The 26,539-nt window shown below is 46.5% G+C and overlaps 8 protein-coding genes across 8 annotated transcripts; 4 read left to right on the top strand and 4 right to left on the bottom strand.

Moving 5' to 3' along the window:
* Positions 1 to 295: 295 nt before the first annotated feature.
* Positions 296 to 2,854, bottom strand: HO173_004096 (uncharacterized protein; the record flags this gene model as incomplete). Its single annotated transcript, XM_037306020.1, has 3 exons — positions 296 to 1,188; positions 1,238 to 2,266; positions 2,314 to 2,854. The coding sequence occupies 3 exons, from the start codon at positions 2,852 to 2,854 to the stop codon at positions 296 to 298; spliced, it is 2,463 nt and encodes an 820-aa protein (XP_037167213.1).
* A 370-nt stretch (positions 2,855 to 3,224) lies between these two features.
* Positions 3,225 to 4,421, bottom strand: HO173_004095 (uncharacterized protein; the record flags this gene model as incomplete). Its single annotated transcript, XM_037306019.1, has 1 exon — positions 3,225 to 4,421. The coding sequence occupies one exon, from the start codon at positions 4,419 to 4,421 to the stop codon at positions 3,225 to 3,227; it is 1,197 nt and encodes a 398-aa protein (XP_037167212.1).
* Positions 4,422 to 4,962: 541 nt separating this feature from the next.
* On the top strand, positions 4,963 to 8,174 carry HO173_004094 (uncharacterized protein; the record flags this gene model as incomplete). Its single annotated transcript, XM_037306018.1, has 3 exons — positions 4,963 to 5,475; positions 5,524 to 6,599; positions 6,668 to 8,174. 3 exons carry the CDS (start codon positions 4,963 to 4,965, stop codon positions 8,172 to 8,174), a joined length of 3,096 nt encoding a protein of 1,031 aa, XP_037167211.1.
* A 1,039-nt stretch (positions 8,175 to 9,213) lies between these two features.
* HO173_004093 (uncharacterized protein) lies at positions 9,214 to 10,870 on the top strand (the record flags this gene model as incomplete). Its single annotated transcript, XM_037306017.1, has 5 exons — positions 9,214 to 9,669; positions 9,724 to 9,760; positions 9,813 to 9,849; positions 9,900 to 10,551; positions 10,604 to 10,870. 5 exons carry the CDS (start codon positions 9,214 to 9,216, stop codon positions 10,868 to 10,870), a joined length of 1,449 nt encoding a protein of 482 aa, XP_037167210.1.
* Positions 10,871 to 14,851: 3,981 nt separating this feature from the next.
* Positions 14,852 to 19,974, top strand: HO173_004092 (uncharacterized protein; the record flags this gene model as incomplete). Its single annotated transcript, XM_037306016.1, has 10 exons — positions 14,852 to 15,022; positions 15,069 to 15,097; positions 15,145 to 15,193; positions 15,258 to 15,440; positions 15,494 to 15,563; positions 15,624 to 15,759; positions 15,859 to 16,125; positions 16,195 to 16,998; positions 17,060 to 18,459; positions 18,605 to 19,974. The coding sequence occupies 10 exons, from the start codon at positions 14,852 to 14,854 to the stop codon at positions 19,972 to 19,974; spliced, it is 4,479 nt and encodes a 1,492-aa protein (XP_037167209.1).
* A 645-nt stretch (positions 19,975 to 20,619) lies between these two features.
* On the bottom strand, positions 20,620 to 21,958 carry HO173_004091 (uncharacterized protein; the record flags this gene model as incomplete). Its single annotated transcript, XM_037306015.1, has 7 exons — positions 20,620 to 20,649; positions 20,795 to 20,883; positions 20,938 to 21,105; positions 21,238 to 21,681; positions 21,737 to 21,787; positions 21,842 to 21,861; positions 21,915 to 21,958. 7 exons carry the CDS (start codon positions 21,956 to 21,958, stop codon positions 20,620 to 20,622), a joined length of 846 nt encoding a protein of 281 aa, XP_037167208.1.
* Positions 21,959 to 22,378: 420 nt separating this feature from the next.
* Positions 22,379 to 23,454, top strand: HO173_004090 (uncharacterized protein; the record flags this gene model as incomplete). Its single annotated transcript, XM_037306014.1, has 2 exons — positions 22,379 to 23,263; positions 23,317 to 23,454. 2 exons carry the CDS (start codon positions 22,379 to 22,381, stop codon positions 23,452 to 23,454), a joined length of 1,023 nt encoding a protein of 340 aa, XP_037167207.1.
* A 718-nt stretch (positions 23,455 to 24,172) lies between these two features.
* HO173_004089 (uncharacterized protein) lies at positions 24,173 to 26,133 on the bottom strand (the record flags this gene model as incomplete). Its single annotated transcript, XM_037306013.1, has 5 exons — positions 24,173 to 24,295; positions 24,348 to 25,004; positions 25,152 to 25,712; positions 25,853 to 25,964; positions 26,069 to 26,133. 5 exons carry the CDS (start codon positions 26,131 to 26,133, stop codon positions 24,173 to 24,175), a joined length of 1,518 nt encoding a protein of 505 aa, XP_037167206.1.
* Between the last annotated feature and the right edge of the window lie 406 nt (positions 26,134 to 26,539).

The raw sequence follows: 26,539 nt of genomic DNA, 5'->3' as shown, positions 1-26,539 counted from the left end.
AGACTTGGGCAGATAACATTAATATGGCTGCTCGGTCAACAAAACGGGATGCCTTCCACTACGGCATCCTCCTAAATGTTCTGGCACTAGGCTTCCAGACACATTTACCGTGGAATAGGTGGGGTTCTGGAGCTACGAACACCCCTAGAAAAGCTCTCGTTGTGTGCACGCTGCCTTCGACGGTCAATGTCGCTGCTAAAAGCGCCGACGAAAAGTGTATCAATAGTACTTTTCTAGCAGCATAATTCGCAGCTCACCGCAGGATCTTTGGCAGTGATCGACAACAACGTGCAATTCATATGGAAAAATCGCCTGCTTCAGTCTTCTCATCGAATTTTGCCGTAGCCCCATAGACCCTTAAGGGTACTGCGACTTCGAAAGTCTCGCACGGTAGCCCTTGCACAGCAGCTTGAACGCTGCCTCTTTCGTCTCTAGCTACCTCTTCCATGAGTCCCTCGATGCCTTCTTCCAGTTCCTCGGCATCGCCAAGCCGGCTGGTAACGAACTCGAACCGTAATTTCCATTCAAGGTTGATGCCGGACGTTATAAACTCTGGGGTTGATGCAATAGGAATTATCGGACTGAAAAGGACTTTTCTTGCAGAGATGGTAGACTCAAATTGAGACGCATGAATCCGTCTAGTCACCCGTTGAATACTGGCTTTAGACCGCAGTGCTATCGCGGGATCTATCGTCTCGGCAGTCTCCAAGGTAGCATGTAACGAGTAGCAAAAGATGTCTGAATCTTGAAAATCAACAGCGAGGGGTACAGCTTCGCCCAAACGGTAAGCGGGCCTTGCAAGCAGGATCACTGCTACTCGCTCTCCACTTCTTGTTATCTCAAATCGATTTGCGCTGCGATTCATCGATGTTGCAATATTGCTTCTCAGTATAGCAAGATCAATCGATTCTTTCATGGTACTTGGCTCTTCGCTCATGGGCGTATGTGATCGCGAGTCAATCTCTGTCGGAGAGAGGAGACCATGTCCTGACTCGACGCGAGGTGTGTCAAGAATCTTTTCTACATACGAGAGAAACTCTGTAGGGGAAGATTTCGAGACTTTTAGCGGAGAAGGATCTCCAGGGACAACTCCAGCTTTGTGAGAATTGTCAAGGCTCGAGGTGACTGCGGTATTCTGTAAGATTGTATGAGGAGACATCAAGTCATGCCCTAGGATTTCACCGTGGCCTACTCCGGCGTTAGAGCATTACAGGTTCCAACGAAGGCAGGATCTTACTGTTAACGCTAGGCAAAATCCTGAAGGGAATATCGGCACGTTGGACTTGGTGCTGCTGTGTGATATTGGACGCTCGCTGCGTGCCCACAACCAAATTGTAGGATATTTTCATAGCTCGTCCTTTATATGAAGGCGGTATGCCCTTGGGCAAAGGATGGCGATAATTATAGCTTTTGCTCTCCCCTGGTCCGAGCCGAAGATCCACGAACAAGATCGACTGGGGGGTTGAAAGAATGGGAATCGATCTTGCACCTTCGCTGTCATTTGTCTGTTTGAGGCTACTTAATTCGGTCCCACCAAGAAAGCCACCAAGAGATCCTCCGATGTTTCCCCAGCCTATAGATCCAAGAAGTCCACTCTCTCGCTTGGTTGATTTATGGCGTACCACACCTCCACCACCTTGGCCACCAACAATGCCCTTCCTCTTGACTTCTTCAAATGGCCCTTGATTGACCAGTGACCCATCAAGGGTGAAAGAGCCAGTAATCTGCCCGTAGCCCATCATTAACACTTGTGGCTTCGAAGCTTTGGCAGGCGCAAGACATGACGCTTGCCGACTATGAGCTGGCCTGTGAACCAGACGGCTATTTCCCTGATTAATATACTCCGAAGCTAGAGTCTCGGTTGAATTGTTGCTCATCGAATAGAATTCGCCGCTGCTCCGCGGTGTGCCATTGACACTAGAAGGCGAAAGGATTCTCGTGGCCGGCTTGAATTGGTCAAATCCATTGCCAACGTCTTGAGACCTCGGAGATCGAGCTCTCCTGATAGGATCATGCGACCGTTCGTTGGGTAACCAGGGGACTTGCCCAGAGACTTCATTTATAGGGGCGGGCACGTGAGGAAATCTGTAATTCGGATAGGAACTGCGATCCCTCGTCCCAGTCACTGGAGAGGCAAGACCAACGTCCGAGACCATTTGATACTTTGGGTGAGATATAGTTTGTAGACTCAGACGTTGTTCCGCATACGAGGTAGAAGCACGGAAGAGAGGAGAAGGCATGGTAAAGGCCCGCTCATTTCCTGGTGCTGGCCTAGTGATTAGCATGTAGTAAAGTACGCAGAATGAGAAGTACCTGATGATGGTCCATTGCTCAGTAACCCGTTCCTCCGGGGCATAACATGCAGACTGGCCGCACGAGTATGACCATGGCCTAAACGTCCGGAGCTCAGCAACTGACTATGCGGAGAGGTCTCCTGGTATGCCTCCCCACGAAAAGAGACAATCGAGACGGATCTCCTGTGCTTGTTTCCCTCCTGATTTGAGCTTCTAGATGTGCCGTCAGTGATATCAACTATGGGAGACTTCGGAGAGCCGTCGGCGCTGCTGAGCGACAATGCTTGCTTGTGTGTCCTGGCGTGGGATTGAGAAAAGCCTGTCAACGAGGGCGACGTTCTGTGCATAGCACTCGTAGGAGCGTTGGCGGAGCGCACAGGCAGAGTCTCCTTCCACCGGTCCCGATGTGAGCCATGGCTGGCAGTGTGACAGTTTGGGGATGGTGAGCGGCGGACACTGCCTACCAGCGCAATGTTCTTGAATGTTATTGTGCACTCGATGTCCTCGCCGGCGAAGACTGTTGGGTTCTTCCATTGCACAGACACACGGATGTCTGACATGGTAATGACCCCGGCCAAGCGTCACTCCATGCAGTGGAGCTCATGGGGCCAGGAATACTGACACCTGTAGCTGAACTGTGGGATGTAGTTGCCAACAATGGCGGCAGCGAAGCGTGGCGTCTACCGTTCACTGTGACGTAGCGGGCTCATGGAGAGAGCTAATGATGTTCTATGTACCACAAATGAGTCCATTTTCGCCGCAGGAAATCATCTGGAATTGCACGGAACTGGCTAAAACATTAATGGCTTGTGGTTGCAATAACATACTAGTCTTGACACCTCACAATGATGTTTTGGCTCAATGCTAGCGTGCGATATTTTTAAATCTACAGTATTAAGTATGAGTATCTGTATATTCCTACATATAGGCTCATAGCATCCTGTCACTTAATGGCACCGGAGAACCAGTCCCATGTCCGTTCGCTGGTATGGTATGGAGAATTGTAGTGGATTGGCCCAGCAGGCTAGATGTTACTTTGGACTCGGAATTGGACTCCAAATAAGACCCCACCGATTCTCTTCGAGCTGGCTTTCTCTCCCTGGACTTCCCCACACCCATATCTCTCCATTTCTTCGGCGGTTTGATCCCTATCTCGACCAGTTGACTCCATATATTCTCTCCACGCTTCTCCCATCTCTGTCTCCTCCTCTCCTCTTCCTCGTCTTTTGGTCGCCACTTGCTCTTCAAGATGCGGCGAATAGCTTCTGGCGAGACTTTGAATTGATCCGCGAGTATTGGCGTTGTAAATTTATCCGGTTGCTGGGCATGAAGAGCTCGAATGCCCTCCAAAGTGTCTGGCGAAAGACGCTTCCGGGGAAGCCAACCTCTGGGACCGAACTTCTCTGATAATGCGCTTTTCTGTGTCTGCCATGGTTCACGCTGGTCCTTGTAATTTTGAGTGCCAGTTCGAAAATACGCGGATGCCTTCGCAGACCGAGAAGAACGCATTGCCTCATTGCTCCCCTCAACAGTTCTGGAGGAGTAGTCCTGTAGCCGAGCCTTTCTGCTAGAGCCTGCGAGTTTAGAAGATCCTGAGTTTTCCTCACGAATTGAGTTTTTCGACCACATAGATGTTGCATCGCCACGCTGTCCTGGATTCCTCGCATTTTCTTTCAACCGAACCTGGTCGAAAGATTCTCCATCCTTTGGCGAAGATCGGGGCTTAAGAAACCCTGAAAATTTCGAGTCCCGCCTCGAACGCAACTCGACAGGTATTTTCGCTGTCTGCGCTACTCCCACTAAGTTTTCATGTATCTCAGTGGGATCTTCAACCCTTATCATCAAGCCATTCCTGTCGCGATGAGATGGCTCCTTTCTTCGTGTAGGGTCCTCGACTGGGGAGAGAGCAGCTTGAAAGCCTGGAACCTGCGACGGCTGTAACGTACTGATTCGATGGGTGCAGGCAGCCTGATTCCGTAGAAGGGACGAGTCGATGTGAAACAGGTGCCTTGATGAATCAATGGTCAAGCATCGAACATTGCGAATGCGCAGGCCAGCTGTTCTGGCGGCTTCGGTGTAGGTAAAGTAGCGTCTTAGCGCACCAGGAGCGCATGCCGAGCATGGCATGAATACGATAAGAAGTAAAGGAAGGCACAATCAAGACCGTAAGAAATATTCCAGAGCCTAGAGGTCGTTTCAAAATGGATGTAACAAGAAGGCCAAAGAGGCTTTTCCACGTATAGGCGCTCTCAAGCGAGGAACCGCAGGAGAAAGCCCACTATAGGATCAAAGTAGATCTGTATAGCCTCAAAGACTGACCAGTTCGGACTATTAAAAATTGATTGATGAATTAGATCTAGGTCATATCATCAATGATGGGTGGTCTACACATACAAAATTAGGAGGGGGCGGGACCTTGTGTGGATGCCAAGCTTTCGCATTCTGTTTGACTCCGAGGGGTCCGCAGGTCTTTAGCGGGTCGCGCGGTAAACATGTCTTGATTTCAGTTGCGGCACCGTGAAGAGTCTGGAGAACGCTACTGAGAAGTTTTAGCATGTCCCCGACGGGCAACCTCTGGCTCGATTGCACTTGCATCTGTCGCTGAACCAGCTCAATTTCTCAGGTTGCGCATCAGATGAGGACGAACTGCGCTCTTGAACTACCTAGGATGAGCTCGATGGGCCATGCTGGAAGCTCGATGCTCACACCGATAAGCAGGTTTCATGCTATCCAAACTCCCAGCCCCAATTCTACAAAACATGCTCGAGAGTATAACAGTTTACAACTAAGCCTCAAAAGCGTCGTCGGTACCACTTCAAATTCTGTTAATGCCTTTGATGCGCTTCCTGAACGCCACAGCTTTGTCTGTTGCGCCGGCTCCGCCACTGTGCTTTCTCGAGTCGATGAGCATCTCAATATCATCCAGCGACTATTCAGGGCCAGACCGAATGCATTACCAGTCAATGCAACTCCATCATTCTACAATCCAGCAACGCCACCCAGTACTCCGGGAAAGAGTCGACATGGATCGCCTCTCAAGGACGGAGGTTGTGGGACAATACAAAACAGCTTGCTGGACTATCCTCCAGATTCACCAAGTCATGGTAGGCCCAACAACCGGAGCAGAGAAACATCGTGCGTGTCACTAAGCCGCGGAGGTGATCTTATGGCTGTTGGAGAGGTAAATTGGCCAGCCCCTAGGTTCGCTATCCTCAATTAATGGGTACAGACGGGATATAATCCAAGAGTGCTTATTTTCTCTACAGCGTCTGATAGTCCATCGGACGTCCCATTGTCTATCCTTGGCGACCATAGCTTCGGGATCTCCTCCGTTGCATTCTCTCACGACTCCCGTTGGCTTTGCACTCTTGGAAATAATTATGACGGGTTCATACTTATATATTCAATCAATGCGAAGACCGGATCGGCTAGGTTACATTCTAGTAACAAGTGCAGTAATGTGCATCGTGTTACGTGGCTGGGTCACAGCGTAGTCAGTATTGGAATTCGCCATGCCAAGGTCTGGCGGATTCCTCTCGAATTGGACAATAATGGCATAGGACCACATGGGAGTCTAACGCCAAAGGCTTTTGCAGGGCGGAATTGCGTACTTGGACCTCTGATGGATGCAACATTTACCAGCGTCGCCGCGATATCCGACTGTAAGGCTATCCTCTGTACTGCGCAAGGCGATATCTGCCTTCTGGACGACAGCCACCGGACGCAGCGACTTGAGAGAGTTGCTCAGGTCGACTTTGGCATCCTCTGCGTTGTTTTCGATCATATGTACGGGCTTGTTTGGATTGGAGGCAGGCAAGGCACTATGAGGTCCTTGCATCTAGATACCTTGATCAAGCCTACAATACCAACAGTCCCACATGGTACCACTTTGCCTTTCTCCTCAACCAGCTCAGACATGGTGCCTGATATTATGGCTATTGGGCTCGTGCGCGGTAGGGTCATCACAATTGACTCCCACCGAATTATTGAGATTCAGGGAGCAGCAGACACCGAAAGAGCTTCTGGGGGTTCCGATTCCAAAAGACTGCCTGCCCACGAGAGTGCTGTACTTGGGGTGTCCAGCCTGCTGCCCAAATCCAGGGTCGATGGCCCTGATTTTCTTACCTTTTCAGCAAGAGGTACTGTACTATTCTGGTTGCTCGACGGTACATGCACTGGCAGCATGAAGATTCCTCTGGAGCAGCCAGTCTATCCAGAAGATGGCGATACCAATGATCTAAAGATAGTGGTTCCTTTAGGGTCTGACGAGCATCTGCTTTCAGGCGATAAAATCGGTGTTTTGCGGTAAGTTCTGACGCCATTTGCATATACAGTATCATCCAAGAAACATTCGCTGACCAATTTATCCCTAGACTCATTGATCGATCTGCCGACACGGACGTGGCTGTTCAGGCGCATAGCGGAGATATGAATGGCATAGCTGTCGCCAACACAGCGGGTTTGACTATCGTTGCGACTTGTGGACGAGATAGGACCTTGCAGCTTTTTCGGAAGCATGAATCCCGCCTGGACCTTCTTCAGACCTTGAATGACCATGCGGCAGCCGTTGGCGACGTTAAATTTTTAGACAAGGCCACTCTCATATCGATATCATCAGACAGGACGATAATTGTGCGAAAGCTAGCCCATGGAGAAGAGCAGTCGATAGCGTTTTTATCCATCAGGGTCATCACACTCAAGGCCAGCCCCGTGTCCCTCACAGCGGTACCTGCCGAGCCGAACGTAGTGTCGGTTTCCACATTGGACAGGCAAATTCTGAGATATAATGTGTCTTCTGGCCGTCTTCTGCACAGCTTCAAGCCTTCAGACCCTATGAGCGGCGACAGCGTGATGATGAGCTCGCTAGAGGTACACGAGCTCGATGACATGGCAACAGCGTCGCGCTTACTTTTGGGCGTCTCTTCCACCGACAAGTCCATTAGAATTCACGAATACGACTCGGGAGCAATGTTGACTAGAGAGTATGGACAGAATGCGGTTTCCGCTATCAAGCTCCTCCGAAGATGTGTACAAGGCGAGTCTCCTCGTAATCACCTAGTCAGCTGTGGCCTTGATGGTACAGTGATGACGTGGAGTTTGTCTTGCAACCCGCCAAAACCAACTGGATCTCACGATACCCCCAATGGCGAAGAATCACCTTCGAGACAAACACCGCCATCCGCCCAACCTCTGAGACAAATTCTGTCGAAGGCAGAACTCTCAGAGTTCCAGAAATCTTTGGCAAGCCAGGGCGACACAATGACTCCGATACGAGCATCTTCTTCGTCTCGCGTCCGACGCAAGATTTCCAGATATACTTTGGCTGCTGTGCCCAAGATCTCCGCTCCGGCATTTCCACTCCCTGTAGGCGCTTCGCTGTCTCCTGCAAATGGAAGAATTCAGCGCCAGACCTCGCAAGACCACTCACGGGCCCCATCAAGTCAGAAGAATGCTTTCAGCTCTAGCTCTAAACCTCCTTCTTTGGACAGTCGACGACGGACCAAGAGCGCAGCGAACCTCAACGATCTTAATGAGTTGGGGGAGCAGATGTGCATATCATTGCGTACGTTCCGAAATAGGATCACCTCGTCATCAGTGGCCAAGCTCGAGCATGGCACGCTTCAAGAGCTGGCTAAGGAGCTCAACCTTACCATTCGTGCTCTCAATCAGATTGCGAGTAGCAAGTGTGTAGGCGGCGAGCCTATGGGGGCCGACGTCCTAGATGTGTACCTGGCTAAAATGATCGATGAAAGATTGTCTATGAAAGCAAAATCTCAAGAGATTAAATTCGTTGATGGCCCGCAGACTGAAGCGAAGAGCCTTGAGGAGCTTGTTAACCCGAATGCTGGTGCACAGGAGGGAGCCTTGGAATTGGAATAATAGATAGTTAGGTCATTTGTGCTCTTACCACTTGCCTGGACACATTGGGACATATTTGTGGTTGGTGTTCGGTGGATTTTTGCATGAGCGATGTAGCATATGCTTCGGATGATGGTACTCCTGTATGAATATATGCAAGGTAGAATCATGATGTTGATGCCATATAGATTTGTGCACCCAGTGGCCAATGAACGTCTATTTCGTCTTCAAACCGGAACAATGTAAGAGCACTAAATAGTGCATGAAAGTCGTTACTGATACTGGTCTTTGTACACTTTAGACTGCCAAATCCTCTGGCACCTAGCCTGCCGGTCGATGTGGAAACGCAATAACATGCCCGGAATGACTGCTTCGCCCACAACTATGGATTTGAGCTTAGGCAATATATTTTGCGGCAACGTTACTGAAGTTCAAATTCGACATAGGGTATGCGTTATTAGTGGTAAGGCTGTTTTCCTAAGCAACCCAGGAGGAACTTGCCTTGTTGACTTAATTGCTCTTCCCTTGGCTCGTCGTCCGAGCGGTGCTTGCTGATACTGGCCACGTATTCTGGGGCTCGATATCCAAAGGAAGTCAGAAGAAGCGAGCTCCAGCAATTGATTCCTCTGGCATATTGAATTGCCGCCACTGTGAGTGTAACCGATGAAAAGGCTCTGTGTTCCTTATTCCCGAATCAATGTGGTGATCCTAATCAGATCATTTGATAAAAACCAAAGGGTTGCGGCCCCTAAGACCGCCAAGTCTTTTGACAGCTTGCCAAGCGCCAACACTGTACTCTGAAATAGGTGCTCATCTTCATCTCACCGACTCCTCTTCAGCAATCGGTATGTAATTCTGAGCATGCTAATAATAATAATGCCGACTCTATTCATGGATGAGAAATTCACTTAGGGTTGGTTCGTTGCCTGGCTTGATAAATCTAGACATTGAAATGATGACGACTCCATTCTTCTTTTTCTAAATTTTATTCCACCAACGTCCATGCTTTCGTCAGATTGACTTGACTCCACTCTATTGTTCTTGCCCATGAAGACTCAAAATGTCTTGGGCAAACCCATTTCGAAGACCGGATGCTCACACACGATCTGCGTTTGGATATACTTTTCAGTTGACAGAGCATCATTTGAATCCGGACCAAATGGACCCTATGAAGCAATCCTACGACATGTTAGGAGAGAAAGCTTTGGAGAAATTGGACAGGATATCTCCACCGCCAAGCTCAGGTCTTCCTCGCAGTTTGGTCAGAAACGAGGCCAAACCTGAGTTCAACTCCCACGGCACTGGTGAACAGGCTCCGGAAGGTAAAAGAGATCTTTACGCTCTGTTACGGCAAAATGCCTTTAATGATGAAGCTCTGGGTCAGTTGTGGGTCGAAGTCAATACGGTTCCTTCCTGGGTATGTTGGGATCAGATTGCTCGAGGACAAGACTGTTTCTATAGATACGGCGGCCCTGTTCTAACTGGCCTCGCATTCCAGTCTTTGCTTGGGGGCATGGTAAAGTTATTTGACCGTTTGAGTTGATGGGAACTAGCTGAACTGGATCTCCAGGGGGCGGCGAGAGTCGTAGAGACACTAGCGCGAACAGGTTTGCCCAGATATGTCTCCATAATTTCCCCTGATTTAATACTTTTTACCAGGCGGGTTTTCCACCAAAGTGGCAAGGCACCGGTTATTGTGCGTACCTGTGGTCTCCTTCCAGGTTTCGCTGTCACTGATAATCGCAGTGAAACCACACAGCATTTACTTCAGTGTACCCGATCGCTGGAATCCATCCAACCTGGTGGCGCTGGCCATGCCTCTTCGGTACGAGTTCGCTTACTCCATGCGGCTGTACGCCAAAGAATCATGAAACTCGCCCGACAACGGCCAGAGTACTATGATATCAACGCGTGGGGAATACCAATCAACGATCTAGACTGCATAGGAACCATAGGTACCTTTTGTGCTACGCTCATCTGGATCAGCCTACCAAGGCAGGGCATTTTCATGACGCAGCGTGAGGTCACCGACTACGTCGCTTTGTGGCGCTATATAGCCTATTTGACGGGCACTCCAACTGAGCATTTTGAGACGCCAGAGAAGGCGAAGCGCATCATGGAGGTCCTCTTTCTATACGAGATAAAGCCCACGGAAACCTCGAAGGTCTTGGCAAATAATATCATCAAATCACTGGCGGGCCAACCTCCCGGTTTTGCCTCAGAGGCGTTCCTTCAAGTCAACAGTCGATGGCTGAACGGCGGCGAATTAAGTGATGCACTCGGTATCGGCAGACCAAGCATTTACTACTGGGCCTTGGCAGTTGGGCAGTGCCTTTTTTTTATGGCCATCTGCTACACATACAGATCTGTACCATACCTTGACCGACGGAAGATTGCGGTAAGTAAGAACCTTGTGCAAACGTTGTACGCTTGCTGAAAAAGGCGACCAGGCGCTACGCAGGGTATTCTGGCAAGTCATTATCAAGAACAAAAGCGGTCTGGGGGAAGAGACGACGTTCGACTTCAAGTACATACCGAATCTCTCGAAGAAGACGCAGATGGAGGATGCCCTAGAGCCTGGCATAAAGAAGGCTGGGATAGAGCGGCGGAACCTGCAAGCATTGGGGATTGGATGCATCATGTTTGCGCTTGCCGGATTCTTTGGCTTGAGGATCGTGGCAGCTGTTATAAATCGCGCTGTAAAGTGGTTGCCTTGATTCACGGAGCTTGCAAAGACCAGAAATCGCCTTTGAACAGTCACAGGATTCCGAAGCCCACTGGACATGAACTGGATGATCCTTGAATGACCGGCTGGTATGTTAAGCATACAAGAAAGGACTCGATTCATACGTCATCACTTAGTACACTTCACGACTATAGACCCTACATTCTTCGCTTTCTCATTAGAACTCCACCAGCACCCCACAATCTCTTCGCTTGCAGGTACTCCAATCAGCTTTTCTTTGACGGAGTGGGACTGCTGGAGAAGCTGGCGTGCGGCCAGGAAAGTCGCAGTTGTTGCGGTACGAGCGCCAAAAACATCGAGACTCATAATCACGAGGAGTAAACGCCCCATGGCCGAAGGCTTTGTATTCGACTTGACACCCACAGTCTCTGTCACAGTTGAGAGGTCCTGCGCTTAAAGACTGCCACTTTTCTGGCAGCTTGCCCGGCACCCCGGAAGCCGTGAGAAATAAGAGGAACCAATGAGGTACATCCAGAGGTAGAAGGATGACTGGCACGCTGGCTATGTGAGAACGGGGGCAGAGCCAAATACCTAAAGTATGGTATCTACCTTACCTTACTGTGGCTAAGGCCCACTAGTTATGTTGGCTAGGCAGCCCCTACGAGTATGTAGATTAGGTGCTTGGCGGTGGGGTTACCTTCCTGCAGGAGGCTTCCATAGAATCTACATCCTTAGGGCTTTCTACCACGAAAATCCACATTTTCATACATTTCAACCAATCACACTAATTTCAAAAATGTAGGCTCAAAACGAGGCTAGTAGATTTCAATATATATAGATATATAACGGTTCCATTTATAGTACATTTCGACTGATTCAGTGAACGCTAAATATTACTAAGATCTTTCTCGAGCAAGATTTATATAGTAGATATCTACCAGTCTTCAACATGAATAGTCTATTATCCTATCACCTCTTATTGATATAGCTACTATGATAAAAGCCTTAGTAATCCTCTTATTAATTATAAAGTATCGAAAGAGATATTAGTTCGAGTGGGTAGACTATAATAGATTAATGAGATTCTCAAATAAATCACTATTATAAAGGCTGAATTATATCGTGAAATGAAATAATAATATAAGAATGATAAACGCTTAGATATAGGCTTTAAATCGAGGTATAAATATATATATTAGCTGCTATATAGGCTATAATAACTATAAAATAATAAGTTAAATAAAGTTAGATATAGAGGAAGATAACTCTATATAAGACTAAATAAACTCTCTATCGTTATTTTCGCTATAAATTAAGTGACTAGAACTTTAATAAGAGAATTATACTTTATATAGTCGATAATAATTAATAAAAAGCCTAAATTAAGGTATAAGAAGATCGTCTTATTAATAATACTTCGCTGATATTTTCTAGAAGAATAAGCTTATAAAAGAGCTTCGTTAGACTTCTCTTCTATACGTTAAAGAGTTTAATATTTACTTTATTAGGCGAATAGCAATAGAAAGCCATATAATACCTCTTAATCTTTTCATCGATCCACTCTCGAAATAATTTCTTTATCCCTACATATCAATACTTAGAAAGATACTCAGAAAGATACTCTATAAGCTGTCGATATAAACGTTACATTCGATATCGATGTATTATAGATTATAGCGAAAAAGAGATATACGAGCTTCGTAATAGCAATATCTATATCGTCGGTTAAGCGTCTTAAGAAGATAAGCGAATAGTTTATAAACTCTATTATTAAAGGAGTAGAAGATTCATTATAAAGATCTAAAATAAAGAGAAAGCGATGTATTATAAAGATAATAGAAGGAAATATAGCGGATTAAAGAAATATTATAAGCTATTATTAAGAAAGCTATGGCTCTACTAAGTAAAGATTTTAATCTTATTAATAATAATAATTATATGAAAGTCGTAAACGTATTTCTAAATTATAATAAGACCTTTATATATACTATAGTACTTAATAATATTAGAAAAGATTAATTATAGAGGTAAATAACAGAGGCGCGTAAGTAGATAGAAGAATATATTAAGTATATCGAAGTGAATTAGCTAAATACTATTATATTTAAATCTTATATATCGAAGCCTCTCTCATTAATAAGACTTCTTATATACGCATCTCCGTAATTATTCTTTAAGAAATATACTCTTAATAATCCTTCCATATTACTTCGGCGATTTTATCTCTTTTCTTATTTATTTTAATAGTCGTAGAGTATCTATTCTTTAATAAATCTAAATTACTAGTAGAGTTACTATTAGACTCGTTAGCTAGTTATATATTCGAGTTAATATTATTAAAGAGAGCGATATAGCGTAATAAAGTTATATATTATAGTTAAGATATACTAGTTTACTATCTAAGTAGAAATACTAAACTCTATAAAGTTCTTAATAGATTTAAATCGCCGTTTAAATATATTAAATATCCTTTTTAATAATATTTCGTAGCTGAGAGTGATGTAGATTAAATAGTTCCTTTATATTCTTAGACTTTATTTTAGTCTATTATTATTCCTTTAGATAATATCGTATACTATATAGGGAATTAGTAATTAATTATAATTAGAATATCTAGCGTTAACGAGATAATACTTACTCGCTAAGATAGAAAAGCTATAATTAGAAGTAATATCTCTTAGTACTAAGGCGTTATGTGTAGAGTCTTTTTAGCTAGATAATATATAGTAAAATAGTATATTAAAATCATATACGGCTAAAACGTTTTAAGTAAGAGTATTCTTTCTATTTCGCTATAATATATACTCTACTATAAGTATATAAATAGCGATATATATACGTCTAATACGCCTAGATAGTCGTCGAAATAAGATATAAATTTAAGACTAAATGAGATTTTTGCTAGAATAGAGTAGGATACTTTAAACAATTAAATAAAATGCTAATATAGAATATATATAACCTTTAAGACCTTATAATAACATCGACTAATAGTCTCGTCTAAGTATTAAAAACGGTTATATAATCTATTATTACTAAGATTATAACCTACTATCGAATAAAGATAGCGACTTTCTCTACTATTTTAATAGTATGAGACGAAGTTAAATGCGTATAATTAAAGAGCTAATTTTAAAGCTATTTAGAGTATATAAAGGCATATAAAAAGTCTTTTAAATATTCATAGAGTATTCTTCTCCAAGAAGCGACTATACGTATATATGATCAGAAAGAATAGAAGTACGTTACGAAGTCTTATTAAAATAATATAAATAGTACTATATAGTAGTTAAAATAATAATAATAGTAGTTTCCTCAGCTAGCTAACTGTTATTATCGATTATAGCTATAATATATATAATTATTTATGATAATTATAGCCTAAATTCAGCGATATAGTCTATCTATAGCGTATATTTCGAATGAAAACATACCTTATCTCAAGTTTTCAGAAATGTGAAATAACCCCTATATATTTCATATATATTTCATGCTTTATAAGCATTCAGGACGAAAATGTGGTTACCAAAAGAGTACTGAATTGTATAAGACGAAAATGTTGAAAATATTCTTGAAAATGTGGATTTTAGGTGGTAGCCAAACGGGCCCTTACTACCCACCCTCTCAGGTCTCTTTCAAATCTAGACACAAATCTCACCGATTCAAGGCTCTTCAAGAATTATCTGATGTAGTTGGTCGAGGTCAGATATAAGATGACTGGAGGCTAAACTGTACGAATGATAACAAAATAAGTATGAACTGAGTACTTTTGTCGGCTTGAAAAGGTGGTGGATTATGTACGGAAAAGTCTTTTGTTCACCCAGGAGTTTTTGGGTAGCAAAGAGGAACATAAAGTGTAACAAAAGATCCACGTCGCATATCCACCCTATCAAAACGACCCTGCAACCACGTGACTATATCATGACAAACACTTTCATCATCCTACTTCTGACACCTGGGCACAACCTCCTGGGATGAAATGAGGCTTTTTCTGTGTACTTGAATAGTGAAAATGTCTTCTCCGAACCTGTTGTCAACGGTCGAGCTGTCAGGCAGAAACGTCGTCGTTCATGAGGAGCCCACCGTGCACAATGGACTTTCAGGGCTAGACAGAGCCTTCCAGCCACGGTCTTATCAGCTCGAGATGCTCGAGGAGAGCATGCGGAGAAACATCATTGTTGCTGTGCGACATTCTCGGTCCCAGTTACTTCAACTGCTAACACATATAGATGGACACTGGATCAGGAAAGACATTTGTGTAACAAATCTACGCTTTGGCATTATCATGATCTGACCCGCTTCTAGAGCGATTCTGCGTATACAAGCCGAGCTAGAACGATGTCCATCCGGTAAAGTATGCGACATGGCTCTTCGGGAGCGGCGTTTTTGACGTCTTGACCCTCTGATGTTCTCCGTAGTTGGTCTGGTTTTGCGTTCCAACGGTTGCCTTGGCCATCCAGCAACATGACGCTTTATCGACCCAGCTACCTGCATTTCAGGCAAGGGTGCTTTCGGGAGCCGACAATGTTGAGTTCTGGACTGAACAGTGTATATGGGATGATGTACTCAAGGGCATCGATATCGTCATTTCCACACATCAGGTAATCCAGATGTTTGCTGTGAAGGCTTTCAGCTCTTGGTGCTGACATTGCAGGTGCTCTTGGATGCACTCGTCCATGGTTTTGTACAAATGAACCAATTAGCGTTGTTAGTATTCGACGAAGGTGCGCGAGTTCTAGCGTCATCCCTGTCCATTTACCCATCGTTAATATAGCTACCCTTAGCACATTCTTGCACGGGCAATCACCCATCAAGCAGGATACTGCGGGACTTCTACCATGCATCCCCGACTGAAGCCCGACCTTCGATACTTGGCCTTTCTGCCAGTCCGGTTGTCAATAGTAAGGCTGGAAATCTTGGGTGAGCAAAACATTTCAGTTTTACTCTCTGTGCTCTGCGAAAAATCCTTTGTCTACCCATCCCAGTGTAAATGTCCGGACATTGCTAACGTAGGCGTAGGTTACTTGAGTCCAACCTAAACGCATTTTCCCGGACCCCAAAGATTCATCGTGACGAGATGCTTCAATTTGTGCATCAACCTGAACTGATCAAGCTCGTGTATTTACCCAATGGTCCACAATTCATAGCTCCTCAAGCTTTAGAGAGCCTAAGAAAAGTTTATGAAGGCCTTGATATTGAGCAAGACCCTTGGATCATTAAGATGAAGTCTGATCCAAGTACTTGCAACGCTAAAGCTCTTAACAAAGCTTTGATAAGCAACAGGACGTAAGGACAAGCATCCTCAAAGTTTTCGGGGTACCTGGTGAGCCGAACTTTTTGCTGACATTGACCCAGATACTGCCACGATCAGATAAAGGGTCTGTACGACAAAGCACTAGCCGTTCAACACGAACTTGGGTCATTCGCCACCGAATACTATATACGACAATGTGTCGCCAAATTGCGACGGGGAGCGGGTCAAGGCTCCGTCATAGAAGGCCTGGAAGACCGCGAGAAGATATATTTACGGAGGAAATTTGCCGAAGTTGTGGTCTTCGAACGAGACGGTTGCCCGTTGGAAAGCCATCATATCACACCTAAAGTGCGGAGTCTGATTCAATGTCTGTGGAACATGGACTCTACAACATTCTCGGGCCTCATCTTTGTGCGCACAAGGGCGGAAGTGGCTGTGTTGTCCCATATACTTTCAATACAAGCCCCGTGGTTCAAAGTCGCAACATTCGTAGGGGAGTCTGGTTTCTCTGGCCGTCGAAATACAGTTGGCGACTTGGTGGACCTCAAAAACCAGAAAGGAACCTTGGATGATCTCCGTTTTGGCAGGAAGAACCTGATTGTCACTACTAACGCCCTAGAAGAGGGTATCGATGTATCGGCCTGCAACGTAGTCATTTGTTTTAACAAACCTCCAAACTTGAAGTCTTTCATCCAGCGAAGGGGTCGCGCAAGGAGGGCAGCGTCCAAGTATATCATCATGTTCGAGGATGACGGCCTCCAAAATAGCGCCGTGTCGACCTGGCTTGAGCTTGAAGACGAGATGAGAAGGACGTACATGGATGAATTGCGACTTTTCCAAAAGATTCAAAGGCTAGAATCTGTAGAAGAGACGGCCGATCGAATTTTTTTGGTTCAATCAAGTGGGTAAGCAGCCGAAGAAACGACTCGCAGGCATGGCCTTTACTGATGCAATGGTGCAACATAGGGCCAGGCTCACCCTAGACGACGCTGTTCAGCACCTCTATCACTTCTGCGCTGTTCTGCCAGCAGCGCCATATGTGGATCCTAATCCAATATTCACGTTTGAAGAACATTCCTCTGGTGGCGATGGAAAATCAATCTCGGCGAAAGTATTGCTGCCAAATTCGGTCGATGCCTCTGTTCGCAGCGCTTGCAGCAAATCCACGTGGATCACTGAAAAGATGGCCCGAAAGGATGCGGCCTTTGAGGCTTACAAAGCTTTGCACCATGCAGGTCTTGTGAACGATAACCTCCTACCATTAGGACATGTGGATGAAGCAGTAGATGAAGCGTATGGCGCTGTTGAGAAGCGTCCAAGTATTGTAAAAGTTTCCGACCAGATTGACGTATGGCCTTCTGTTGCACAGTGTTGGAACGATTCAGCCCATATTTACGGATCCCTCGTCAAAATCGCGGGACAAAGCCAGGTCAGAACTGATATGATAATGCTACTGCCAGTCAGAACCCCAGTGATTGCCGGTACAACCGACTTATATTGGGACCAAAACACCACGTTCCAATTGGTCATTGAGCCTGAATCAACGATCCTTTCCCCAGCGGTCACAGCTTCGGCTGCCCAGATTACGTTTCTTTTGCTGGAATCTGTTTTCAGAGGGAGGGTGGACTATGGCCGTTACGACTTCACGGCCCTTTTCATGCCTTCAAATGGTATGGACCGTCTAACGTGGCTGTCATCTCATTCAGGGGCATTAAAAGCTGAAGATCTTTGCGATCAGGACGTTGGCAGAGATGTTGGCCTTATCAGAGATCTTAGCCACAACGGAACATTGCATATCTTTCAAGACGTTATATATCCATCTTTGGAAGACACACTCCCTGACGACACCACCAAAGCTCTTCAGAATAAGAATACCGAGCCTTGCTTGTTGGAAAAGACGCAGTGCCAACCCTCTGAATGCGTGCATGATGGCAGCATGCAGCTCGATCGAGCTGATTCCAGCCATTGTGTTTATTTGGAGGTGAAAAGATTGCCGAAGAGAGCCGACTTTCTGCATCCGGTCCCCAGCGGTAATGCAAGTTTTGCCAAACAGTCTGGACTCCAGCGGCTGCCTGCGAACGAATGTGAGGTGGGCAGGTTACCCTTCAGCTACTCCCGTTTTGCGATGTTTGTTCCATCCATTCTTCACAAGGTCCAAGTAGCCATGATTGTGGAACGCCTTTGCAACACGGTCCTTTCCCCGCTACAATTTCAAGATCGAAGCCTTGTGACCACAGCGATCAGCGCTTCCTCGGCACATGAAGCTACGGACTATCAGCGCCTTGAGACGCTTGGTGACAGCGTCCTGAAGTATATGACCTCACTGACCCTAATGGCAGAACATCTAAACTACCATGAAGGTATCCGTACGTATTTTCGGCGTCTAAATTTCCTCCCTTGGATCAGATTGAGTCTTGAGACATGTCTTGGGAGTGTCCGACCTATAGACATATTTCAAGGCTCAATGTACCCCTCCAAATTGGCAATACTGACTCTGAATTTACGATCCAGTTTCGCATAAGAAAGACCACATAGTGTCCAACAGCTCGCTTGCCACAGCAGCCATGCGGACGGGATTGGACCGATTCATCATCACGAAACCATTCACTGGCCAAAAGTGGCGGCCGCTATACAATGGTAGATTAGCTGCGAACCAGCTCGAGCGCACTCGTGAGATGTCTACCAAGACACTTGCGGATGTTGTAGAGGCCCTGATAGGCGCTTCATATCTTGATGGGGGGTCACAAAAGGCAGCCACTTGTCTGGAGGTTTTTCTGCCAGAAGTACCGTGGTCCATAGCTTTGCGGGCGAGCCAGATACTGTATGGGGTATACAAGCTTCAGGTTCCGGTATCCAATCATGTCGTCGAAGCCGAAAAGGTGATCTCGCATGACTTTAGCCTCAAAGCTCTCGTTGTCGAAGCCCTCACCCATCCTTCCCACTATGGACCCAACACCAGCTCATCATACCAGCGACTGGAATATTGCGGAGACGCCATACTTGACATCATCGTCACCACGACTGCATTTGCCCGCAACCCCCCTCTCCCGACGCACAAATTGCATCTTATCCGCGCTGCTTTGGTCAATTCTAACTTCCTTGGGTTTCTTTGCCTCACTCTTTCGACCTCCATTAGTCGCTTTGAGGTTCTCGGCAACGTATCACAGTCAATCTCCACCACAGGTGTGTCCCGCCCCTTCTACCTATGGCAGTCAATGCGTCATGCCTCGCCGTCTGTTGGTCTCGCGCAACAAGATTGCCTTACGCGCTACAAGCTCTTCCACACGACTATATCAAGTTCTCTAGCTCATGGAAACCATTATCCCTGGACCGCTCTTGCGCGGCTGCAACCGCCCAAATTCTTCTCAGATATCGTTGAATCAATTTTGGGTGCCATATACATCGACACCCACGGATCTTTGTCTGAATGTGAAAGTTTCCTCGAGCACCTCGGGCTGATGCCCTACCTGCGCCGAGTCTTGGACAACGAGATAGCAATACTGCATCCAAAAGAGGAGCTGGGCCAATTGGCCGACCAAGACAAGGTCAGATATGTTCTCGGAAAGGAAGGTGAAGAGGGCGAGGAGCGTCTGACTTGTACCGTCATTGTGGGAGAGAGGTCGATTTTAAGGATTGGGGATGGTTTTAGCACCATGGAAGTGCAAACGAGGGCGGCGGATGAAGCATGTAATATTCTGAGAAGGGAGAGGTCAAGTTCGGGTCACGGAGGCTGTAAAGAAGTTGTCAAAGTAACAAGGGCGGACGGACAGGGGGGGGATGACGAGACATTGAGTGAGGACGAGGATGAAGTCAAGGAGGGTCAAATAACAGGAGGGGCAGAGTACGACAGTGATGAAATAATGACCGCTGACGAATGTTAAGAGTGATGTTTGGAGAAGAAAAAGTTCTCAAAACCCTTCTAGTTCGTCTAGTCTTCACTTCTTTTATACTGACTAGAACCCTACGGCGAAGGTTGGATGCCAAGGGAGCAAGAGAATAATAGGCCTAAACCCTGATGCTTTCACGTTGGAAAATGGTCGAATCAGGGCAACATTCCATATGCAGTCCCCTTAATACTCGAGAGACATACAGAAACGACAGACATCTAGTTTGAACTTTGATGCTACTGAGTAGGACAATGTCGAATTCAAGGCAACATGCCCATGCACAAATTCGAATGATGCTCGAGAGACATAGAGAAACGACACACATCTAGCGGTCGTTGCCCTACAAGTCAGGCGACTTGGAACGTGCGAAAGGGGCTTATGGCGGTTGATCCTCGGGCAGAGAGAAGATCGCCAACAGTGTCTGTCCCATCGTTGTGATCTCCTTTGATCTTGAGACGGTTTGGAGCTTCATCGCCAGTCAAAGCAGACTTCTGAGAAGGCTCGCACCCACGAAAACGTGGCTTACCTGGCTCAAAAACAGACGTTTGCTATCGATAGGTAATAATATGCATTTCTTTGCTCCGATTGCTCCATACAAATGCGAAGTGCTTCGGGCAAGAGACGTCTATTATTCGTCCATCACAGATTTGTAAGATAATCTTCTATCTCCTGCTCGAATTGCAAGGATTAGCATCACTCCTTCTCGAAATTTTCTACAATGCAAGACAAATATTGGGAGCAAATAGAAGTATTTTGCTCCCAAACCATGTCTTGATTCCATTGCACATAGAATGATGCCTCCGGAAGTGCGTACCTCTTTGCTCAGTTTCCGAAATCTAGGTCCGACTGCTCCTTCGACACCTTCATACCCGAGTAGCTCATTCGCAGGTGCTCCGACGATACCTGTATCATACTCATCAGCCTTACGTGCAAGTTCCTGCGGGCCGCTGTTAATACCAATTTCGACAGTCTCTCCGTTCATTTCGCCCTCAATTGTTTCCTTCAACGTCAACAGTGCAATATGCACTGCATCTTCCAGCTCCAAGTCCTCCTTATATCTCTTCTCAAGAAAGGTCTTCGCGCTAGTTGCACTTTTGCCAATGGCGGTGGCTTTCCAAGGAAAGTCTAAAGGTTCTCAAGCTTAGCATTCCCCTTCGAGATAAGTATCAAGCCATGAAACCATTCCGGGAGTAAATATGTCCCATGACTGCGAATACGGCGTGAATAAGGAAGTCAAGGGCTGGGAGAAACGCTTACAGCTGCCACTGGGATCCACCTGATAAAGGCTCGGACCGCCCTTTAAAATCCCTCCGGTCTTCCCACTCGCCTTCTTCTTCTCGGCATCCGTTTCTAGTCCTTCGTCTGCGAGCTCCTGCGTCTCGGGCTCCACCCCATCGTCCCACCCTGCTATCAATAGACTGACACCGTAAGGTCTTACACCACCACTTTGCGTTGCTTCTTGCATCACTCGAGCAACATCCTGGACGAGAATTCGGGTTGGTGGATACTCATTGTAGATTCGCTTGTAGCCTGTGTGAGAGACTTTACGGGCTTTGTCGACGAGAACGCGGTAATCAGGACCCATGCCGCTGTAGACCATGCCAATATTGGGGGTGATAAGAGAGACCTTAGAGAGCGAAGGAGGGTCGATGAGCGGCGAGGACGATTTCTTTTCAGTGGCGAGGACGATACCATTCGTGGCTTCGTCAGATATGAGCATAATGGAACCGACCGACAAATGATTTAGTGCAAGTACCTTTTATACCCAGAGATGTAACTCCTTGGTTAACAGCATTGAGGGCATATTCTAAGCTGCCGTTAGTGGAGCTTGCAGCAGCGGCGAGAGATGAGGAGATTCTACCTATTTGCACAAGCTTTCCACTGCGTATATATTAGTAAATGACCATGCGATGGAGGTAGGGAACAGATCTTGCCTCGGAGAGAAGGTGGTGAGGGAGAAGGAGTATCGGTCCGCCATAGCGGCTGACTTGATTATCTGATGAGGACAGCAACAGACAACGCACCTCGTCAAGCTATGGAGAGATACAGATGTCTAGACAGAGTCAAGGTTGGAGTAAGGTCGCCTTCACACACCGTTGTTGGAGGGAAATACGTGAGAGTTGATACAGGGCATAGGTAGAGTTGCACTACGCGTCCGTAGCATACACACGCCGAAGTTTAGCCATGGGTTCAAGCCGACTAGGTAATCATTCGAAGGACAGGCAGAGACGTGGCCTTATTATCATTTCTGTCATCATTAATTCGTTGACCTACCTTGCCCTGGTCATGTCTCCTCTCAGGCTTGTATGGATACAATCCTTTTCTACAAACCAGAAGAATTTAGATGTAGGATAGCAGGTCACTCCTCTTAATCTTCGTGCTGCCTCATGAAGGCATCATGACCTCCACAGGTTTCAACCCAAATCCAGAATGGCATTGGTCGCAAAACTCCCATTCAACTCTTGCGCCTCAAGCTTCTCGAGGCAGCTCATCCATGCCTGGTGCTTTCCATGAAGAGCCGCCATCTGCCCCAAATTCCAATCAGTCGCCAAAGCCAACATCAAACACTACTCCAAGGCCTAGGAAACATTGGCCTCCTAGAACATGTCGAATATGTCTCGAAACCGTTGAGCCAACTTTCCATCCGCCTTCCGAGAGTGTCCCGGAGATGTTTCAGTCATTACCATCAGTTACATATGAATCTCCTGATCCTGAAGCCGGTCGACTTCTGCGGCCTTGCAAGTGTAAAGGATCGTCGAAATACGTCCATGAAGGTTGTCTCCAAGCGTGGCGACATGCGGATCCTGAATACGGCAAGAGGAACTACTGGCAATGCCCGACTTGCGGGTTCCGCTATCGCCTAGAAAGAATGCAATGGGGCAGATGGATCAGTAGCACTGCTACACAAATAACTCTGACTGGCTTCATTTTCTTCATGGCTTTGTTCGTTATGGGATTCGTTGCTGATCCCATTATCAATCTCTATGTCGATCCATATTCAGTTGTCTCATCTGCGCCTTTTTCAAAAGTCGGAGCCCGCCTTGAACCAATGCTTACTGACGACGACGTCACAAGCTGGACAGAGCACTTCATTAAAGGACTCGCATCGCTAGGATTGCTTGGCTTCGTGAAGGTACTCTTCGCCCTATCGCCATGGCAATGGTGGAATATCAGAACATCTGGAATCATGAATGGTGGCGGCCGTTCTGGTAATACTGGGCGGGATCGCCTGGCAAGCATTAGCTGGGTGGTGGTCATAATCGGCATTGCCACATTTCTTTGGGTATTTGTTGTGTTTCTGCTGGTTGCTGTGTACGAAGCTGATGCCGTATACAGGCTGTTTACAAAGGTGTCCGCGCATGGAGTCGCCGAACTTTGGAAAAAGCCGGGGAAAAGGTCATGGATGTAGCAGCTGATGGTGATGATGACGATGATGAGGCTGCAGATCGGAACAGCCACGCTCCTAGCTCTTGAACACCGGGTTCGCCTGGTTTGGGTCAAAACCTATCGAAGCAAGACCTTACAGATAGTATGTCTTCTAGCTAAAAACGCATTGTCTACGAGCTCCAGAGGCTACTTGCAAGACTGCAGCAGCTTACACTGTAGATGATCTCTATTGATCTGCCAATCAATGTTGCTCGTTGCAAAGTTTGGAGAAGATCAATCTATTAGAGTGTTGGCCTTCAATTTGCAGGTTAGGCACCGTTAGCAGCAACGCAAAAACTTAAGTTGTCACGAACGCTTTCAATGGCGTGCCAATTAGTCAATCTGCGAAGAGCTACGCCTTGTCGATTCATGAGAGATGATAGCGTCCTGCTATACTCAAAGGGCTTCGCAAGCATTGCCGTTCCTTTTGCCAATAAAGTCATTGCTATTGCACTGTCTTGATGCAGCATTACCTTTAAATGGAGATCACAGCTCGCATGCGTGGCAGGAATGGTATATTCTCCTTTTCGTCTCCGCATTATTAATGATTAGCAGGTGTTGACCATGAGTCTTGGATCCTTCTTCAATCGAAGCATTATGACGCATTGGCAGAAATAGCAAATTCAGGTGAAACTTTTCGATCAACAGGCTTCTGGGTCCTCCTTTTGAGAACCAAGCATTGAACACCCAAAGCCATCATTTCATCAGAAAACCGCAGAATCAGATGGTTATTCCGCTGATTTTTTGTCATCTATGTAGACAGGAGTTACTGTAGTACTAAATGAATCAGTCGACCTAAAACCCCTCTGACCCTACTAGAATCTTCATGAGCCAAGGTGAAGAGCACAGCCGTGCTTAGAGAGAATGCCGCCTTCTCTTTCCAAAAGTGCTGCATTTCGTCAGCTTCTGTCCAGTATGTCTCGAGCCAAAGGAAGACCGACATTAGCATTATAGTCTCTTGGGAAAAGCGTAGCCAACGCCCTGGGTGCGACAAATAAGGCTAATTCCATCCTCCGCTTTTCGGCTTCGATCAAGGTGGACCATCCGCATAGCACACACCCAGTTCCGACACAGAGGCCTGAGTCCCACATCATAGGAGTGATCGTCTCTCGGCTGAAGATCCTAGGTCCAAGTCGAGTGCGTGATAAACACACGCCATAATAGAAGAGACCGACAAACGCACCCAAAAATGCTGAAGACCGCACGGCTTCTTCACACGCCCTTCTAAATGCTCTAAAAGACGGGTTCCTCGCTTTGACTAATAGCTGGAGCGGCAGGTTCGTCGCCAATGCGAATTGGAACGCCCGCGAAAACCGCACAGCAGCGTGCCAGTGACAAGATGGGCCGGTACCCATGTGCACAATTTCGCAAGGAATAGGAGTCGTCTTGACGGGATCGCCCCAGGCCAGAGGCCAGCCATAGTCGCTACACATACCTTGTAGTATATGAGCCTGACCAGTGTCTTCACCGTAAATGAATTCTCCTGCATGGGCTTTGCGTAGGACATCAATGAGGCGGTGATCAACCTGTGCGGCTTCACCAATCCACTTATTGTAAGCTCGGGGCAGGCGATCGGGAAGGTAGAACCAGGCCCACATCTTCAAGTTTACCAAGTCAGCATTACTTCTTTGAGGTGGAGAATGAATTAGGGGACGAGGTCGACGAGTACGTTGCTTTCGAAAAAGAATTCAGAATTCAAATTGGGGCATAGATCAGAAAGAAAGTGCTATGGAATGTTGACATACCACTGTGCCGGAACTTAGGGCGAAGACGAAAGTGTCTGCATATCGAGAGATGGCTGTCAAGGTTGACGAGGCGGATGCTGTGTTAGCAAGTGATGGATGAGAGCGACGACAAAGATTGACGACTAGACTATCAAGGGCGCGGGTGACGGTTAAAAGAGTGAGATCTACGGTCTTGCCTGCCAAAACAGGCGGAGAAGCCTGAGAAATCTTCGAGTCGAGGATCTTGGCAGTTTGCAATGTGGGACCTGTATCGTTGACGACATGTCGTTGCTGATCTTGTGCAGCTTGTTTTGACTTCTTTCGGTCAACCTTGGCGATGGCCTTGTAGTTCAATAAGTCCAAGCTGAACCAAGCCGAGATCACCGCAGCCAAGAACCGAGATGCCGCATGGCTCGCATTGCGCAAGCGTTTCGATGGTACCTTTCTGCCCATGCTAGGGATAGACGCATAGTCAAACAGTAGGCGTAGAAGCCATTGTAGGAAGGTGTAACCACCTACCAGCGCGGCACAGAAGGTGGGAAATCTACGAACAGCAAAAGATCCTGCCAGAACGGAGTATATCTGTTGTAAAAAGCCTGGATCAGCAGGTCTTTTTGTATGGTTGGTACTGGCGTTAACAATGTCACAGCAAAGTATTCGCCGTGCAATGGGTAAGGTATTTTAGGGACTACAAGATATGCGAATTAAGGAACCGCACTTACTGATGCGAAAATGTTGCCCCTTGCCGACTTCTTTCTGTAAAGAAGGAGGAGGAGTTTCAGCAGTCTGGGTGCGGTAGTAGAGACATAAGCCAGTCCGTAGGCCCTTAGCAGTCTATCATGAATTCGGTGTGTGAGCAAGAAGGCTCTAGTCTGTGATACAGCTTGACATGGCAGAGAAAATTTTCTATTTGGAGAAAGCAATTTCTTTAAACTCACGGAAAGAAGGACAGGCTTTGAACATTTCGAGCCAACAGAATTTCGTGATTAATTGCTCTCGCCATGCTGAGAATGGTGATTCGATATGCGTGGCCTACTGAATTCTAGCAGCAGGAGCCATATGGTACTACGATGCTTCCAACACTAATGCAAATCAGTCATCTCTTTCCTCACGCTTGTACACCGTCTAGGAAAGAAAGCAGACCCTTAGATTAAATGTGAGGCTCTTACTTATCACAGAAAGGAAGTTTCCCGAAACAACAGATTTGGTAAATTGATGTGATGCTATGGTGGGGGGGACTCTTCGTTTTAACACCCCCTTTTGTCGACGCGTTTAAAGAGTGTGCAAGGACACACTCGCAGTGCTGGGCGCGAAGTTCTCAAGTTAATGTTAATCTCATGAGTAGACAATATCATCATCAACCCATCAGAAGCGTTTATCTGACTGTGAGGCGAAATAGCATCATGCGA

Source organism: Letharia columbiana (genome assembly GCF_014066305.1).
Source record: "Letharia columbiana isolate WasteWater2 chromosome Unknown Sc0000010_s0, whole genome shotgun sequence".
NCBI lineage: Eukaryota > Fungi > Ascomycota > Lecanoromycetes > Lecanorales > Parmeliaceae > Letharia > Letharia columbiana.
Note: the sequence above shows the minus strand (reverse complement) of the source record. Positions and strands in the feature narration are given on the sequence as shown.